Source organism: Ascidia mentula, chromosome 4 (assembly GCF_947561715.1).
Source record: "Ascidia mentula chromosome 4, kaAscMent1.1, whole genome shotgun sequence".
Classification (NCBI taxonomy): Eukaryota; Metazoa; Chordata; class Ascidiacea; order Phlebobranchia; family Ascidiidae; genus Ascidia; species Ascidia mentula.
In genome coordinates, this window is record NC_138569.1 from 13788930 (window position 1) to 13808526 (window position 19597).

Sequence of the window (19597 nt, forward strand, 5' to 3'; positions counted from 1 at the left end):
TTACGTATGAAAGTAAAATGGCATTGAACTGTGACGAAAGTTATGCAAGTTTTGAATAAAATAATTCGTATTTTTAGTTGTACAATTCCACTGACAATTAATTAAAACTCTGACGATTTTAAAGAGGAAACTAAAGCTAATCTATGCAATTTGCCAAGAGACGCAATTAAAAAGCGAAGCGCCCTCATGTGTCTTGTTAAAATTTGTTACGAATATTTATCCATTATCCCACAACTGTATAGGCTACAAACACCACAGTCGGGCTTAAACGGCGGGCGACGGTCGGGTTGGAGTAAGTTATCGTTGAATTTCGCATAGCGTCCTCGGCCGAATTGGTTACAGTTTGATTTCATTCGATAGTAGGATGGTATATGATTGTTTATGCAAATGAAAAGCTTGCGACTCGGCTTGTACCAACATTCATCGACGAAAGTGTGTGACGCGTATGCATATGACCTGACGGCTTAAAAGAGCGGCGGGCGCCGGTCGGGATGGAGTAAGTTATCGTTGAATTTCGCATAGCGTCCTTGGCCGAATTGGTTAAAGTTTGATTTCATTCGATAATACGATGGTATAAGATTGTTCATGCAAAAGAAAAGCTTGCAACTCGGCGTACCAACATTTATTGGCGTAAGTATGCACCGCATCACCCCTAACCTGTGTTTATAATGGGGGGCATAGGGTTTCAATGTATGGCGGCTTAATGCGTTTTAAGACAAGTTTAATATGTTTGCTTTTGTTTGGTTGTAAATTGAATGTTGGAGCATAACGATGAAAGTTTATCTAACAAAAATCGACATTTTTATGTTTTGTTGGTTTGCTACGTAAAATAAATAAACCCGAATAAAATGGGTGTATTTGTTTTTAAAAAGTTGGCGCAATAGTTCGGATAAACACAGGACACATACTATCCGAGGCTTGCGTTTACAAAAAAATAGTTTGTCGTATTTCTGAACCTCATTATGATCGATGCCAATGCTTTATTTGTCTATTCTTCGACTTGTCACACATTCAAACGAACGGGTAATCAAAATAAGCCCCAAAAATGTTTGGAGATTGCAATAATTTGTGGGGTTATGAATAAATGTTTTTTTATGAAAAAAAATGTTAATAAACGTAAATGTTTGCAGATTTTTTTTTTCGGACCGAAACACATAATTTTGCACTTCACCGAGTTACCTAGCAACAGGAATATAAATCAATTCAAATTGGATGAGTTATAACCTCCGCTTTGTCTTTTGCACGTTCTTTATTAGGGGAACAACTTCCAGAACTTTCTGCAGCATGAAACTTAGTTTGAAAACAGTCACCTGTCTTGCAAAAATTTAAAATACATCGAGTTTATTTCAATTCCAAAAATTGCGGAATGACAATAAAAAGGAATCGCGTATCACATTCTCTTATCAACGAAAAACAACGCGAGTGAAGACAAATCAAACAAACCGCTTGCGGCGCATGACCTGAAGCTTCGTAACAACAATATACCGCTGCAAGAAATCTCAACGAACGATCCGTTGATGCAGCCAGGCAGTGAGAGTTGGTATTTACAGGTTACCCTAAAACAGACAACTTCACTGCGTTTGTGCCCCGCTGCCGTATGTTTGCTGGTAGTTGGCATAATAGTTTTGGTATTGCTGTGCGGCGGCCGCAGCTGCAGCAACTGCGGCTGTTTGCTGTTGTTGTTGCTGCTGCTGCTGCTGTTGTTGTTGTTGTTGGGCGGCTGCCTGTTGCTGGTAGTACTGTGCCCATTGCTGGCTGTAGTCGGCCTAAAAACAGGTCCTTTTTTAAAACATGATTTCAAGCAAATACTACGGCAATGACACAAAAAATCTCATATTAAACTTGTTATACACTACACAAAAATGGTTTTGCTTCCGTAGGTTATGATGTCTTCTATTCGAATCATTACCTGCCCCTGAGAACCATATGCTTGTTGGTAGGACTGACTACTTGACTGATTTTGGGATGATTGGTTGTTGTTCGCACTTGCTGCCAACTGTGCCGTTTGTTGTTGGTAAGCTTGATGGTAATCATAACCACTGTTTTGCTAAAATAACAAGGGTTGAATGTTAAACTAAAAGTTGATAAGTTCTGCAATACAAAGGATAGCTTGTGAAGATAGAAAGAATAAAGCAGACATTACAAAAAAATGGTCGCACCTGATTTCGGTTTCTGTTTTGTTGTCCTTGGTTATTGCGGTTTTGGTATCCACCACCCATGTTGCGGTTCTGTTGCATATTCCCACCACGATTTGATCCATATCTGTTGTTGCTTCAAACACAGTTTCAATTACACATTTAGTACTTCTTCCAAACCAGTTTTAAGTCGTGTTACATACCCTTGATCATAACGGTTATATCCAGCTCCACCCCCCATCCCTGCAGACATATTTCTGTTTCCGCCATAACCTCCACGGTTTCCACTTTGGTTATTTCTCCCTCCATAGTTTCTGTTTTGTGACCAACTTCCTACAAATTGATACAATTGGTTGAATTGACCAACTGCGCTTTTGTTTGTTTCTTACTGTCACAAGAACACAGCAAGTATTACCTTTGTTGTTATTGTATCCACCCCCATAATTTCTGCGATCATTGTATCCTCCTAAGAAAAGCAAACTTAATTATATATTACTACAAATTTCCACTCCATGCAGGCACAAAAATTTGATCACCAACAAATTCAAAGTATCCCAAGCAGAACTAGATTTTTTTAATTTAAAAAAAAATTTTCCACTATATCACAAACCTCTTCCACCATATCCTCCTTGATTTCCGCGGTTGTAATTTCCATTCCCATAATTTCCACGAGCTCCACCTCTATATGGCATTCTTTGCATCATTCCTCCATCATTGAATCCACCTCCACTGTTCCACCCACCTCTGCGGTTGTCAAAACCTAAACGATAAACACCTTCAGGTAAAACATATGACCACATTACAGCAATCATGGTAAATGTGTAACTGCCGGCAACAAAAAACATGTTTATTCGAATTAACATTTTTGGTCGCCTACTAGGAAATTACACAAGGTAAGTGTTTAATTTTACCTATTGAGGTGAACAGACTTACCCCTTGATCGCTTTTCTGGTGGTGGGCCCATTTTCTTGGCTTCTTCTTGGTACTTTTCGATGACCTTGGAGGCCTCCTCTTTTCCTAACTCAGAAAATTCAACATCATCGAAAAGATCCCCAACTTTAGGAAAGGAAAAATTGGCTGTAATTAAAATCATTTTTGTTAGGGCCTGTTTTAGATAACACTAAAACAGCAAATGCAAGACATTGGCCAAATCATCTGTGTTACAAAACATCAAAAAGATTTGTCTTGCAGTTTACTGTTGACATTTGCCAATTCTGTGTCCAATTTACATGTAACAGTATTGGCTAATGTCACCAAAATATATTTTATATACAAACAAATGAGAAAAAGTGGACTCATTGCCCAGAAGGTTATGTTTCCAAAATACCTTTCATTTCATAAACAGCAATATCAGGTATCTCTGAGCCCTCATCTTTAGTTCGTTTATCCACACGACTTTTATATTCTTCGTCAGTAGGTACAATTACAACAGCCTTTCGTTGAAAGCCCTCAAACGTACGCAAATTGCGTCTTTGTGCAGTGGAATACACATTTGTCTATTTGTCGTGGGTGATAAATACGTGGAAAGAAAAATAACAAGATCATTGCTAAGGTTTGGCAAATTAAATAATGGTAAAATCAGTCTTGTGGAGGGCATAGTAAAAGGTCTATAATGCATACTTACCTCTTACCTGCAAACAGCTTCTTTGTGGTGTGTTTGTATGTGTGTGCACGATACCAGTATGTTCTGTCTATGTGCGTGTGTGCATAGCTAAATGGCATTTGTGGCGTGTAGTAAGTGTAAAATTAATTAAAATTCTGGCAATGTAAGTCACAATGACATGTTACACACAATGAATTATTTCACTAACTACAACAACACAGTATGTTGAATTTAAATACTACATTATTACATGAACAGACCTGTTAATTGCCCAAAATATTTTAATTTATTAATGATAATAAATAATTGAAAATAATTTTCTGCAAATAGATATTAACATCATATTAATCAATTACACCAACATTTCAACACTGCCAGGTAACAATATTCAGAAACATTATCAAAACACACAATAAAAAATATTACTTAATTAAGTGGTTATTGCACTATTCTCTTTTTGATTAATTTTTCAGTAAAAGTCATGAAAATTATACATAAATCCAAAAAATATTCGAATGTTTAATATGCAAGACATTATCATCACAATGAAAACAAAAACTATTACTAATTTTAAGCGATGGCTCTTGTTTAGAGCTTAAAATGAATTTCTAGTGTAATATTGCATGTCTGTTCTTTGTGTGTCTATACCTGTCTGCATGCTTGTGTTTTTGTGTATGTGTGTAACATTGACCAGATTTTGGTGTGTGCACCGATTGTCAAATCTGCAACTTAAATTTTGTGGAATTAAGTAAGAGAGGTAATTACCTGGTCCAATATATAGTTCCTTCTTTTACGGGAGGCCATTTGAAAGAGTCGGTTCAGACAGTTGGTTGCATTCTGCATGAGTATCTCATTGGATGATCTGTTGTTTTTGGTAACAATTCCAGTGACCTGAAAAATTAAATTAAAAATTAACCTTGCAACATGTTAAATGAATGTATTTACAACGTCAAAAGAAGTATGATCAAACAAATTTGTGGGGCAGAAAAATTTTGATGCCACTTACTTTCATTCTCTTTAATATGGCAGTAGTTCCAAGAATTTCATACTTCTTTTCCAACTTTTCTTTGGCAAGCTGGCTGGCATAGTAACTCTTTCCACTACCAGGAAGACCACACAGCATTAACACCTGCAACAACACACTTATATAATATAGCTTCATGTCAAAACAGTGCATCAAATAGCAATAAAAAAGATTTGTAATTGTGCAACAGTAGCAACTTGAAAGTGGTCATTGAACACAAAAGTCACAAATACAATTTTACACAGAGACACATTAACAATACAAAATATGTATGTGAAAATTTAAAAAAAAAAGTTCTTATTCAAGTATCATACATCTTGTAGGAATTGCAATAAACTATTTATTCAATATGAGCAAACATTTCCAACACATCGCTTGATATGTCTCATTTTACCTCGCACTCTTTTCTTGCTGATGGTCCCTTTATTCCACGGACCCTTTCTTCCAATGGAATGTTGGAAACAAAAACATAATCATTTAATTCTTCAGGGTGAGGGAAGTAGGGTGCCTCCTGTATGAGTCAAATAAAAGTACATTTTTTACATGAAAGAAATAGACCACATTGCAATGCAAACAGTGCGAATCATTCTGAAAGCATATATAATACCACAGGAAGTATTGTGGCTCACCAATTGCAGTGATACGCTTGTTTGCTGTGTAGTATGTATTTTGTCAATCTGGTTGCAAGTACACTGTCATATGTGGTAAGAATTTTCTATTCTTTTTATTGCTGTACTCTCATTATTTAAAAAAAATTAGACTGTTTAATGTGCCTGACTTACCTTTAGTCCAAAATTGCATTGAATTGTGGTGTTTTTACTGGCAACATGTGGAAAGAGTACCTCATCATTTAGTTTTGATTTTTCGTGTGTAAAAGCTACTCCAAGGTAGGAGCCGTTTTTTGTGTAGCTGATGGTAAGCGATTCTTCTCCAGTCAGATCCTAAAAACAAAGACAAAACTAGGAATGTGCAATTCAGAATAAGAAACCCAGAGGATTTCATCCAACACTATCTGAATCCAAAAATGCCATTTTAATAGAACAATAGGATTGATTGAGTTTATGACTTTATCACATACTTTTGTTTTAAACTTGGTTCCAATGACATGCAAGACACAACGATTCAAAATTATCAAACAGGTGCAGGCAATTAACGATTGACTCAGGGTTAGAAGCTTAATTCAAATTTGTTTGTTTTCACACAACAAGGCGATTCTGAAGATGCTTATAGGGAAATTATTTGTATCACATGAAATTCAATAGATTTTAACCCAGAAAACATATTTTCCCATAATGTCGCCAATGCAATTCTTGCAACTTTCGTGATTTAAAAAATCACTGTCGAAATGCGCACTAACCACAAGTACATTTTTTTCTGCAATAAATGATGGAGTAAAAGAATGTAGAATCCCACTAAAAACTTAGACAAACTAACGTATGGCCTTCAAAAGCCAAATGGAAATGTGGTTAACAAACAGAAGCAATTGTACTAATGTTGTTAGTATGCAATAGTACTGACAATAACATAGTGGGTTATTCTATGCTTTATAGTGGGTTGTTCTATGCTACCATTTTCTACACAAATTGCACTTGACCAAAACATAATTATTCGGCACAGAAAACTGACACAAGCTCACTGAGTCACAACAATTGTTATGTTGGACACTCACTACCAGACAACCAAATATATGAACAAACATATTTGACATCAGGTGTAACTATGTTATTGCAACAAATTTGTAATTACCAACATTAGTGTAAAAGGTTATTTTATTATGTCATGTCACAAGTGAGCCAACCAGTGTGTTGTATGTAATTTACAGGAAAAACATTGTTTCTGATGGCGGTGGCCCAAATTTGACTATGCAAATGTTACTAGTGTTTTCAAAAACTGTTCACACATCCCAATGGCTTTGTCATTTCCGTTCTAAACATTTTTCATTTTGCAAGTATTATAGTATTCTAATTAATTGCCATGTCAATATGCATGTGAAAAGGATTGAAGTTTTACTTTGCCTACCTTGTGTCTAGTAAACAGGTTTTAACAAGAATAATTGTCCATATTAATTGGAAGACTGAGATAATTAAATACTAGAAGAAAGACAGAAGAGATTGATTGGCTTTTAACCCCTTAAGGGTGTTTGCCTTCAAATTCCAGAATAATAAACTTTAGTGTGGATCACAGACAAACTCCACTACTATAACAATTATTACTCAGGAAAAAGTAAACTGACCCCTATTGTGTGCATTGTTGCATTTTTTTCTAAACATACCAAGTAACAGCCAATGATGTCCCCTTCTTTGAAGCTTTCACCATAGTTTTCACAAGTTCCATTGTGTACAGCTTTGGAAGTGGAACAAAATCCAAACGAGTTTTCCTCTTCACCTATCATGAAGGAGTTGAGCCTTGTTGACCAACCAATCCTCACTACATGGGGGTGTGTCTCATCAGACGGAAGGTGTCTCACGGATTGCTCCTCTGCAATCTTCATGAAACATATCCAAAGCAATTTATTACAAAGAGAAGAAAGGGAGGGCCTAAACAACAGTGCAATTAACAAGACTTACCTTGCATTCAAAGCATATTTTGCCACTGGAAAAACCATAAGTTGCTTTCACACCTGCCCACAGGTAGGCAAATCCCTCCAAAGTCAGGGGTTGAGCATTGAGGCGGTCACGATTAAGCTGAAAAACAAGCATAGGTGTTTTACCCCCCCAAAAAAATCTGGTCTATAATTCGACATTGACTTTGCATCAGTATATCAATCTATTGGAAATGTTATATATTTTTATATATCAGTCATAGGTGTATCCAGGATTTTTTAAAGATGGGGGAGTATAAATTTTTTTGGGGAATTCCATGATTCCACGAGATGTAAACCAAGGTTAATTGTGGTAGAGAATCGCAAAATAAGAAAGCCGGTGTTCAGGCCAATTGTCACATAAACGGTGGCTTCCTGGCTTGCGCAATTGTGTAGTGGGGTCTGGATACGCCCATGATGTCAGTATTACATTTTATATGAAATAAGTGAAAAATTTTTTTTTTAATGTTTGTTGTACCTTTATGTTCATATCACAGTTGTAATTGTCAAGAACAACCAGTGTGTCGTCAAACTCTTCTTCTGGCTCTTCTGGTGGTGGAACATACCTGTAATTATATCATACAACTTATGATCATATAATTACAGCAAAATATGCCATAGACATCTTCGCCAGTCATCTTTTTACAGATTGTTGTATTTTCGACAACGCAAAGCAACTAGAATCATTTCAAGTCGCCGGAGTCTTCGCATTATAGCAAGAAATGCAACATCAAAACAACCTTACTTAAATCAATAAAATAATATTCAAATGCCCTAAATGAAAAACATTCTTTAACAGACATACTTGAATTTTCTGTAATATGCACATAACCAACACAAGGGTTTACCTATCTTCATATCTTTGTCTTCTGTCATCATCATGGCGTCTTTTGCGCTGGGAATTGTCCATATCTTTGTTTTCCTGCTTTTTGTCTGGCAAAATATTGTGGAGATAATTACATTAGGGTTATATATAAGACAACTAAATCACCCAGAAAAATTTATACCTTCTTCTTCTGATTTCTCTTTGGTATCAGAAGTGTTATTTGCTTCCATTTCATTTGCTGTAGTTACATCATCCTGTTCAATCTCACTGGACACATCAGGCATTTCAACTTGATCAGCATCTGTTGCTTCTATGATATTTTGAATGATTTTGAATACTTTCCATTAAGGTTTTAAAACACACTTAATAGCACAATAAATAACCTGTACTGGCATCCTTGTTGTCATCATTTTGTATTTCGCTCAACTTGGTTTCTTTTTCTTCTTCTTCTTCAATTCCATCCATAGCTGTATCCTGTGTTTTATCATTTTCTTCTGTGCCATTTGTAGCTGCGTTAGTATCCTCCATATCTGTTTCTGCCACTGCCTCTTCAGATTTGGGTTCTTCATCAGGCACTGGATCTTCTGCGGAAGGTTGTGATTCTTCACTTGTTGCTGTATCCTGGGATGGTAATTGTTGGCATTCTGCCTCAGCAGGAACAGGCTCATCTTCTAGAGTCTTAACTTCAGTTTCTCCACAGTTGGATTCAGCTTGTGGAACAACTTCTGGTTCAGGGCTTGGTTGAGTCTCTGTAACAATTTCACTTGTTCATGCTTATTCAAATGAATTAAATACCTTACATACCTTCAATTTCTGCTGCTGGTGTGACATTTTCCTCTGCAATCTAAAAAAATCACCAATTGCAACAAACAATAGAAATATGCAGCAGCCAAGATAAAGTGACCTGGGGCAGCATGTTGAAAAATTCCTCATTTGTTAAACTATATGGTATGTATATACAAACTAGTTTTTTACCTGTGATGGTGCTGCTTCATCCTGACTTTCAGCGCTTTCAGTTGCAAATTCCTCTGCCTTTACATAACAAGGGTTACTTTGCGGTGGGGTTGTTTGATAGAAATCATATTTACAGGACAAAATTATTTGGTTTTGCAAAGTGTGATATGATGGATTTTGCATTCACTACGCCCTTAATGGTACCAATTTTCCAAAAGAAACTACATAACCATTTTTTGCTAAAATAAGTTTAGAATTTAACATATTAAGCAAACCACATAATTTCGATTAAGATGACTGTTTTGTAATTCCATATAATAACACTGAAAAATTCCCACAGAACAATGTCTGAAATAAGTATATATTGTAATTCCCTGCATTACTGTTACCTAAACCTTGGCACATGCCATAGTCAAAACATTTGTATATATTTGTGCTTGACAGGTTGGTTCTATTTTCCAAAACACCAATCTGTCAATCCCTGAAAACAGGTCCTATGTTCATAACCACTGGTTGACATAGTGTATGACAGAGATATTTGAACCAAATACATCCTGGTTCAATTGGACCACAGACAACTGTCGAAATTCTAACAGACTTTGTGATAAAAACATTTTTATGTATTTAAATTTTACTCTCACTAATTTAGAAAAACTGGATGATGAAGTCCTACTGGAAAATGTATACACATTGTATAGGGGATTTGATATCAGTGTGAGTCTATATTGTCACTATTGTACAACAACAGACTTACTAGACAATTATCAAACCATATTTGTTTTGCTGAGGTCCTGATGCAAATGATGGACTTGTTTAAATGCAAATTTGACAACAATTCGTTTATATCTTTATCAAAAAATATGTTTGTGGATCAAGCTGCACTCTTATTATGCAAACAACATTCACTGCAGGTTGCACGCTTCTCACCCCCATATGACCACCATTATATAATATAGCCTATACAAACTTACTTCAGCATCGCCTTCGCTGAGCATTGATTCCGACAGTGGTCCAACCTCGCCTACAAACAATTTAATGTGTCATAATTGATGCAACTTTATTTAGTCGATTAGCACCAAGACAATCAAAAATGCTATGATGCCTAACAACCAAATGAATTTAGTTGCAATTCTCAAATGCCTAAAATATAAGATTACTAAAACTATGAAAACAACTTACTTTCCAAGGCTGACATAAGCATTGCTACAAGATCAGCTTTCTTTAGACCTTTACCAATTTGAATGTTTCTTGCCTCCAATTCACTTTTTAACTCCACCACTTTCAATTTTTTTGGATTTATGTCCGACATGTTTTCTTGTTTTTAATTCCTATATTAATAGTGAAGCCTAAAACATGAAATAAAATAACTTTTATGCAAAACTAATTAGACCCCAAATATTTTTTCGAACTTACTACAACCAAACGCACACCGGCTTGCTGCATAAACATTTACTCGCTCAAAGCAAGAAGCGCCCACGTTCTCGGCATTATAAAATGCGATCCAATCAAATTTGACCCTCTCCATGACGTCATAATTGACACAGAAAACTTACAACTCACAATAAACAATAAAATAAAACTGAGGTTACCTAATGGGGTGCCGCCATATGCGTCGATTTTTTAACGCATTGTAAAATATTAAGGGTGACTTTTCCAGGTTTTAGAAAAGTGCAAAAATCATTTCGTCAGACGACGCGAATTCCGTTTCGTGTCACTCTGTTTTCCACCGAATCAGGTTGCTGTAGCACTGAGTTTTAAACACTTTAATTCCGGACCCCCTTAATGAAAACGGCACATTTTTGTTTCACTCGGTCTATTGCAGATTTAGCAATTATGAAGTGACATACAAATCTATTACGCAACAATGCCGATTCTTACCATTATATATGCTACAACAACCACTGCGCTTCGTAACAATCCACGAGACACTTGTGTTTGTCATAAATGTGATGGTGTTAGTAAGTACAGGTTGTTTGAAACTACCTTAAATAGTATAATAGTGTATGTGGTTTCTCTTAAAATAATTTTTAATTCAAACGAAATTCAGGAGTGACAATACACACGTTGTCACCCCTGTTTGGTTTGTTTGTGAGGGGTGACTTGTCATCCCAGTCACCCCTAAATCGACGCCTATGGCCGCAGCGATTGTAAAGAAACAAGAACAGCCTTTTCATTAAGATTTACGAATATTAGTTATATTCCTGTATTCCGATTTTGTTGTTTTGTATGTTAAAAAAATTTGGTTCAATTCTGACTACAGAAAAGATTCCTAGACTCAACATCGACCGCATCCGGACCAAACCCGTATATTCATTGACGTGAATTTTTTTATATTTTTCGAAAGAAGGACGCTGGTTTCACTGGAAAATAACGATTTGAATTTAGCTGTCGAGACATAATTCCACTTTCGTTTCATTTGTGCGCCAAATTTTCTCTTGTGTTTGTTTAGTTCAATCTATTTTACTTGCAAAATTCCAACAAATATTCGGATTCGGTCCGGCACATTCCTAATAAATTAACGTGAGTCCAAGGGATATAGTAAAATAAAAGGGATCCGTGACTATTGAAAGGTTGTAAACCACTACTCGAAAACGGGAGCCATGCAAATGTATTGTGTGCTTCGTCATGACATTTTGTTAAGAATGCGTTGGCCTGCGTACTGCTACCGTTACTCATGAAAATTTGACAAGAGTTTTTCTGCCAAATTTTTTTTGCAACAGCACTTTTTGCATGGGAATTCGTGGCCAGGATTAGGTATTCTTATCGGTATATGGGTGGGGCGCGCTTGGCCGACATTGCTTTCTACATTTCATTCCTTTGAACTGTATATTCTGGGATTCGTCAACCCCTAAAGGTATGTTTACCTCCGGTTCTCACAAATGTTTCTGACAAAAGATATGTAATAACAACGCATTTTAGTTTGTTTCGAGACTCTTTAAGGCATCCACCGTAATAACTTTTTGGCACAATGTATACAGGTCACTAAAATAAACTTAACTTAAACGACCCTTTTTTTCCTGCTCCACAATGTAACAGTCGAGAGTTTTACTAGCGACAAAAAAAACATCACACCGGACAACATTGTTTAAAACAAAAAATAAACCAACAAAGAAAGTTCAGCAAACGAATCCCACAACAAAACGTATTGTGGACAAAAATTAGTTTGGTTTAGCGTTCTGTCACATGCGATTTACCAGACCATGGTCACGGCACAACATAGGTGAAAATTTTGCGACAGCAACATCAAATTTATATCGAAACAATGAACTTAATAAATAAGCTACGTAGGCTACCGCAATAGCACATGATTAATGACGTTATATAACATTCTTGCATATGTTTTACAGTGAATCAAAAATGTTTTTTTTTGTACACAAGTAGTAACAGTGATTTAGCAACGAAATTACAAAATGAGTGTCCTCGGAAAAGGAACTGGATTCGATTAGTTTCAGCAGAACGCAAACAACTCCCAATTATTGGTTTAAATCTATGTTAATAGACTCGGTCCCGACAATCAACCGCAATCGCTTGGTGGGCACTTTTTTAGGGCTGTGTTTGCCTCCACGCAAAGTATATCTGGATGGATTCCTGCGCCGGAGCGTCAACTTGGGAATACCATTGACAGTCTTCTCAGACTTTTTTAAGTCATATAGTATGGGTGCAGTCAAGGATTTTTCATTGAGCAAGTCATATTTTCCGCCTTCACAAACTTTCAGTGGTGGACTGGAGCTTAAGGGAAGAAGCAAAGATTCCATTTCGGTTGGATGTTGAATCCAACGGTTTTTATTCGAACTTGATAAACCAAGACCATAACATTGATTTCTTCTGCATGCCAACACAGAGGGTCTATTGACGTTTTCACAAGTTTCCAGTAACCCTGTATCAACCCATACATTACGGGATTGTACATTTTGTTTCATTGGATGATTTGATACACTACAGGAGAAGTCTTGACCAGTTACCAATTTTTCCTTCGATTCCTGTTCTGTGAATGAGGTAATGTTATAAACATTTCAAAACCTTTTTTTGCAATTAAATAAACAAATTTAGATTACTAAGAGATTATCTACTATATTGCCATATGTGTAAAATATAACTTGTTGCATGGTGAGACAATTTCTTACAAAAGCATGTAAAATTTTACCTTTCTGATACTTTTGGTTAATTTCCTTGGAAACCACAAACCGAGGACTTCGACGTATGTTTGAAGGTGAAAGAGTTTTAGTGGTATCGGGTTTGGTTGATTCACAGCTATTGCTGGCTGCCAGTGGAGAGGAAATGGCATCAAATTTTAGTCCTTTTGAAACCAGTGTTACAGCTGTGTTAGTGGTGCCTGGAAATTTCATAGGTGCAGAATTTTTTCTCCGATTGTTTGGAACGGAAGCAACATAACTGACTGAGGATTCATCCAAAGCTTCATTGCAAAATGGGTCAAACAAATTTGCGTACACCTTATCAACTCTAATCCTTTTTCCGCTCCTCAGATTTCGAGCAACACTTCGCTTTTTCGATGTTTTAACAAAGCTCTTTTTGCCCGGATCTAGATGTGATTCAAGGACACTCTTGGCATCTTTTACGTATGTGTCCAAACTATGATGTTTAACACTATCTTCAGAAGAGTTGGAAGCTAAATCCGAGTCCATGTAACTGTTGCTTTCACTGGAACAGGTAAAGTATTCAGAACTGTCTTCAGAGCTGACAGAAAATTCACTAGAAACAGGTGATGACTCTCTGGTACCAGCAAACTGTTTTGTGATAAATTTCCCATCTGCCTCATACTGCATCACTCCATACTACAAAATAAGTTTGTGTTTAGCAACAAATCACTTATGGACCACCTAGCATATTACCTTTGCACCATAAGAGTTTTTTCTTAATAATCGATTAAGCCTTTTGTCAGTTTCTCGAAGGCCGTATTTTTTGTGAAACGTCATTGGTATATCAGATGAAGATGCAGGTCCCCCTTTTGGGCGGAAGGCTCCAGTTTTGCGTCTGCAAATAAATGAAGAGTAACATGGTGCAAACACCGAGAGTACAGGGGTGCTGAGGTGCCGCACACCCCCGACCTTTTTGCTAACATGGATGATGCTATAAATTGTATATTATGGTGTGCAACCTTCTGACATCAGTATTTTATTTTTGCTGCACTCCCGGTGATGTGCAAAACTCTACGCCTACGAGTCTAACAATGTGTTACCTTTCACATGTTTCACATTCACAGAAGCAATTCTTATCCCCAAAAAAGGACTCTCCATAAAAGCAAGTTATTTCTTCTCCGGGCTGTATGTCTCTCAATACTCGGACACATGCTGTATCTCGTCCAGTTGAAACAAAACAACAATTTGGTCTACAATCTGCAAACCAACATTTCATTTGATTATGAAATAACTACCCAAGAACTATCAACATAATGGCAATATGTTGTACCATGATTAATAAAAGATGCTGGTCCCAACCATAATTGTGCACAATTTTTTCTGGTAGAAAACATCACACTAAAATCATTCCTGCCAGGAATTAACAATGTGGCCTCCTCTTCTGGTGTTAATTCCGCAATACATCCAACCAATAAACTCATTTTTTCATTCTTGTACCTACAAAAAATTTGAAGTCAATAAAATGTAGTGCAAGCACAAGCTTGTTTCGCCTTAATGTTTAAAAACAGATAAAACTTAATTTCTCTAGTGCCAGTGGTTGTTACTACATATTACAACAATAAAAACTTACAAGATATGCTATACAGGTTTATATGTTAAGAAATGCACATATTTGTTTAAATATATCTTGTAGCATTGCAAGCAAAAAAACACAAATTAAGTAAAACTATGTAGTTTGTTGTTTTAGTGCACCCAAAACAGATCAGATTACATACCAATCTTTGGTAGCAACTATTTTAGCCCCTCCATCTTCGAGTGTGTATCTGTTGCAGTGTTCTATAACAAATCCACAAGCAGGATGGAACATTCCAAGATAACGATTTACATGATCCTTAAACACCTTTGAAAAGGAGCACAAACATGGAGGGTGCTAACACACAAGCACAAAAATTACTACCACATTACACGAACCTGTTTTTGCTTTGAACTTTTATTCAGAAAGTGACTTCTTGTCCAGTCCCCAGACACAATTCTGTTGTAAGCAATGCTGTAATCACCTGTTGCCATAAAACGATCCAAAGCACTTGTCAGATCTTCTGCACGCCCCTTCACTGGCCGAAACCTGTACAAAACAATTCTTATCTACAGTGCACAGTATACTTATTATTTTTAAAAAACTGTCAAATTACCTTGTGTTCATTTTGTGTGTTGTAAATTGAAGGTATGGGTCAAGCACCAATGAAGTGGCAAGGTCATCATTTTCACATAACTCCCGTGCAGTCATGTTAGTTGATGGGGCATATCGGCTTGAGTGACATGCCATCTTAATTCCAGATAAGCTCTCACTTGCAGACACAACCATACTATTTTCTTTTGAAATAAATAATGTGTTGTTAGTATTGGAAGTGTTTAGCAACCACCTTTTAATAGAATAAATAAATCAATTTAACTAGGACTGAATTCTCAAAAAATAAGTAATAATTTCTAATACAAGTTTTCCCTTAGTTCTGATGTTTTATTTTAAATTTTTCACCCTTTGAGAAAAATGTTACAACCACCCTGCCAGTCGATGACGTCATAAAGACATACTGACAAGCAAAAAAACTCGCATCAAACAGACTAACTGTTTGCTTTTTCAGTTACAATCTGCAATCACAAGTTATTCTGAGCGACACTGTTCCTTTTCATTAACAATTGCCTTATATTTCGTAAAACGTTCCCCACCTGAACTGTCTTTAATACTACTGCTTCCAAACACAACTTCTTTCTAGTTCGAATTCAAATTTTCATTGGGAAGCCACAAGAGGAAATGGCGACTTTACGCTTCGTTACATGTGTCACGTGACAATACCAGCGCGATAGTTTTATTACTGTTTTGAGTAGATTGCTGCCCACACATATGCATTTTTAGAATTAAATCTTTATTATTAACCATTTCGTTTAAGTATAAATATTTTTTTCCTCCTGGTAATTAGAATTGATGGGAGGTGATTACGCGCATGAATATGCACGCTTGGATAATTTCACGTGATATGCAACGTCACAGGGCTGGCAAAAACCAAAACTAAAGGGGTACGGTTATTTTGGTTCCTTATTCCCCTTTCTGTTGCTGAGCGAATATGGGCGATTACCTGTCATCAGATACAACAAAGCAACGAGCGTGGCTATTTTACAACAGACTATTCTTGAGGCCATAGATTAATACACAAGCCATATACAGCGATACAAGCAATCTGTAAATTGATCAATGATTTTCTTGCCGTGATCTGTTATTATTTTGTCGAAAACGAGGAAAATGAAACCTTGTTTTTAACTAGTATTAAATTGTAGTAACCAGATGGGTTAACTCGCCGTGGTAAATATAGCAACAATCAATTTTTAAGATTAACTTCATGTTTAAAGTCTGAAGCTGAGAAAAACAAAATGACAATAATTAGCCGTCGATAAAGTGAAAATAAAAAATGTAAACATGAAAAACATAAAATTATATTCGTAATTTGCGAAGATGTTGATAGCCATAACACAAGTTTATGGCTGTGTGGTTTCGTAAACACGTAACCAAACAAAAATATATTCAAAGTTATATTGAGGACTTTTGCAATTGTATTGTAATTTTTTGAATCATCCACAACAATTTGAATTTAAAGAGTGATGAAAGGTGTCAATCAAATAAATGAATCGTCTCAACCATACTTCGACTGTCGATAGGTCGTCTGGCACCAAAGGAGATATGTGACGCAACAGCTGTATGAGATCAGCTCTGCTTTGAGCAACAGGATAAGGCCGCGGTTTGCACGATAAGAAGACTGGCAGCATCAGATTGTTTCTCGCAAGTTCGACTTGCACTCAAAAGCTGTGTTACAGAGAGACTATCGATTTGCTGATAATATTGTGATTGCCAATTTTGCATTAAACATTTGAGTAAACATGTCGGAACAACGTCAACGTAGCGAACGTCATGTACATATCAGTCCTTACTACAGGCAAGCTGCATGGGAACCCTTTAATGATTGGCCAACATCCAGACTTTTTGATCAGGTACGGTCATTTTGAATTCAATGAAACTAGCAGAAGTTAGTGAATAATGCCAACCAGAGGGCTAGATTCGGAAAAAACTAAGGGAACAGTAGTACGGTCATTTTTTTGTGGTTGATTGTTACAGTTACCACTTATATGCAGTGTCGGTCTTTTTATTTTGTGTCATATTCAAGTGATTCTGTTTCTGAGATTTATAGGATAACGTAAAATTGCTTCTTTTGGTTGGCCTATAACATTTACCAAATATTGTTTGATAGTTTTATTTTTATTTTGCAATAATATAAAGTGGTCAATATAGCACGAACTATTTGATTCGACCCTTGGCAAAATGATCAAAAAGCTTCAACCCAGGAAAATTGCCAAATGTGTCCGGTCACTTAGCTAAACCTCAAACGAAAATTTGTCTTGAAAAAGTAATGAAAACAAGCTCTTATAAAAGCGAAAAACAATTATGTGACGGAAGTACATAGGGAAACCGAAACTAAAATTTTCGTTTCATTAAATTTTTCGGTAAAACGTGCAAACAGAGTTTCCAATTAGGAACAACTCTACTACAATTAACTAGTCGGCGATTAAAAGATTGTTTCTATAACTTACATGTTGTCGCATTGTTGTACCACTTGATGGCTATTAACTTTCATTTTTAGGACTTCGGTATGCCTGCAAATGATCTCAATTTTGAATTACAACGACAAAGGCTATTTCGCGATCCTTGGGCCAATCGCCAACCCAGCACTACGATGACAAATGTTCCACCACCCATGCTTACCAGGCAACTGAGTGGAGGACTTTCCCAGGTTGCCAAAATAATTTAAATTTAAGTGTTGAGTTGATTATATTTCCTTACAGCCTAGCTGTTGCTTATATTTGTGTGCTGCTATTCGAATATCATCGAATAGTGATCACAACAAGTTACATTTTTATATCGAAGGCCTTTTACAATGGCAATTACATCTTGTAGTTACTAAACGCTTAGACCATACAGTAATAGTAAACCTTTATGTGGGCGGAGCAAAATGCTGAAAGGGCGCAGGGATTAAAAACATAATGAACCTATTTCTTGGACTGTCCCTATTATATTACTGTCAGAAGACAAAACAAAAAGGACAAAAGTTGTGCTAAAATGAAAATTGCTTGAGATTTAGGCACTTGGTTAAATTTATTGTTAGAACAATTATTTTCACAGGTTTCCAATGACAAGGATAAGTTTACAATCAGCTTGGATGTCAAACATTTTTCACCAGAAGAAATCTCTGTCAAAACAATTGGGGGCTTTGTCGAAGTGCGCGGAAAACATGAGGCAAAAGAAGATGACCACGGAGTAGTTTCCAGAGATTTTACGAGAAAATACACCATACCATCAAGTAACTAATATAGTTTAGCTAACTCATAGGAACGTTTCAAAAAAGGGCAATGAATGGATTACAAAAAGGACATAGTAATAGCTATTTTTAACAAAAACAATGACACAAACATTCTATTTACTAATATACTTTTTCTATGATGTATGGTGCTGCAAAAATTAGCGTTACATTATTACATTAATACATTACTTACGCGCATGCTAAAGTTATTATTTTCTAACCGATCACCGTCCATCATTGAACAGTTAAATAATAAAGTGTAGATGAATCTTTTACCATATAACATGGGCGTAAATTCCGGAGGGATCGTAGAGAACCAGTCCCCCCAATATTTTGGTTGGTTTGTGCTTTATAAGAGAAATCGAGGATTTTTTTAATGTGTTTTCGAAGGCAAAAAGGGCGAGTATAAGTATGTTTTGTATAAGTATGTTTTGTGTAGTTTGTCACGTATTCCTCTTTATCCGCGGTAATGATTAAATGGACCCCGGCGTTGTGTGTTTGCTGTAGTTTTGTTGACAATTGAACTCTTACGAAACAAACAAATCCTCAGAAAAACAAACACAAATGTTTTCTGTATTTTATGATTGTCTCTTTTTTCCGTAAGTTAATCGTTCCGGTAAGAACTATTTTTACTTTCCACCCTTCCTATTGTGTAATTTATTTTATTGCGACAGATGTGGACCCTCTCACTGTAACTTCTTCTCTGTCACAAGATGGATTTTTAACTATCGAGGCACCATTTAAGAAAGATGCGATAACAGGTCCGAAACTGCTTCCAGTACAGCATGTTACGGAGGACGCAAGTAGCAGTGAAAGCAAGAGCACCACATCACCAACAAAATGATGCTTTTTACGTTGTTTGTAAAAATGTGACGCGGAAGCGAAATACGTGAAAAATTGGCCAGACTAACAAATAAAATTTAAAGAAACCTGGTATATGGTGCTTAATCACAATAAAATATCTCACTGAGGCAT

At 36.2% G+C, this 19597-nt stretch overlaps 3 protein-coding genes across 3 annotated transcripts; 1 reads left to right on the forward strand and 2 right to left on the reverse strand.

Annotated features, from left to right (window-relative positions):
- Positions 1–1443: 1443 nt before the first annotated feature.
- Positions 1444–10465, reverse strand: LOC145899602 (uncharacterized). The gene is made up of 22 exons (XM_082988460.1): positions 10303–10465; positions 10095–10144; positions 9145–9201; positions 8974–9013; positions 8553–8918; positions 8351–8479; positions 8192–8276; positions 7822–7909; positions 7330–7446; positions 7035–7247; positions 5545–5703; positions 5157–5273; positions 4745–4867; positions 4504–4629; positions 3463–3631; positions 3069–3212; positions 2746–2895; positions 2551–2601; positions 2339–2468; positions 2160–2271; positions 1910–2047; positions 1444–1766 (listed from the first exon to the last, which is right to left on the reverse strand). The coding sequence occupies exons 1-22, from the start codon at positions 10430–10432 to the stop codon at positions 1572–1574; spliced, it is 2889 nt and encodes a 962-aa protein (XP_082844586.1). The 5' UTR covers positions 10433–10465; the 3' UTR covers positions 1444–1571.
- A 1688-nt stretch (positions 10466–12153) lies between these two features.
- On the reverse strand, positions 12154–15996 carry LOC145897592 (uncharacterized). Its single transcript, XM_082985945.1, has 9 exons — positions 15945–15996; positions 15410–15590; positions 15192–15342; positions 14996–15120; positions 14551–14717; positions 14321–14477; positions 13974–14115; positions 13268–13916; positions 12154–13108 (listed from the first exon to the last, which is right to left on the reverse strand). The coding sequence occupies exons 2-9, from the start codon at positions 15580–15582 to the stop codon at positions 12597–12599; spliced, it is 2076 nt and encodes a 691-aa protein (XP_082842071.1). The 5' UTR covers positions 15583–15590; positions 15945–15996; the 3' UTR covers positions 12154–12596.
- A 1022-nt stretch (positions 15997–17018) lies between these two features.
- Positions 17019–19594, forward strand: LOC145898670 (alpha-crystallin A chain-like). The gene is made up of 4 exons (XM_082987216.1): positions 17019–17258; positions 17906–18055; positions 18445–18622; positions 19297–19594. The coding sequence occupies exons 1-4, from the start codon at positions 17148–17150 to the stop codon at positions 19464–19466; spliced, it is 609 nt and encodes a 202-aa protein (XP_082843342.1). The 5' UTR covers positions 17019–17147; the 3' UTR covers positions 19467–19594.
- The last annotated feature ends 3 nt before the right edge of the window (positions 19595–19597 follow it).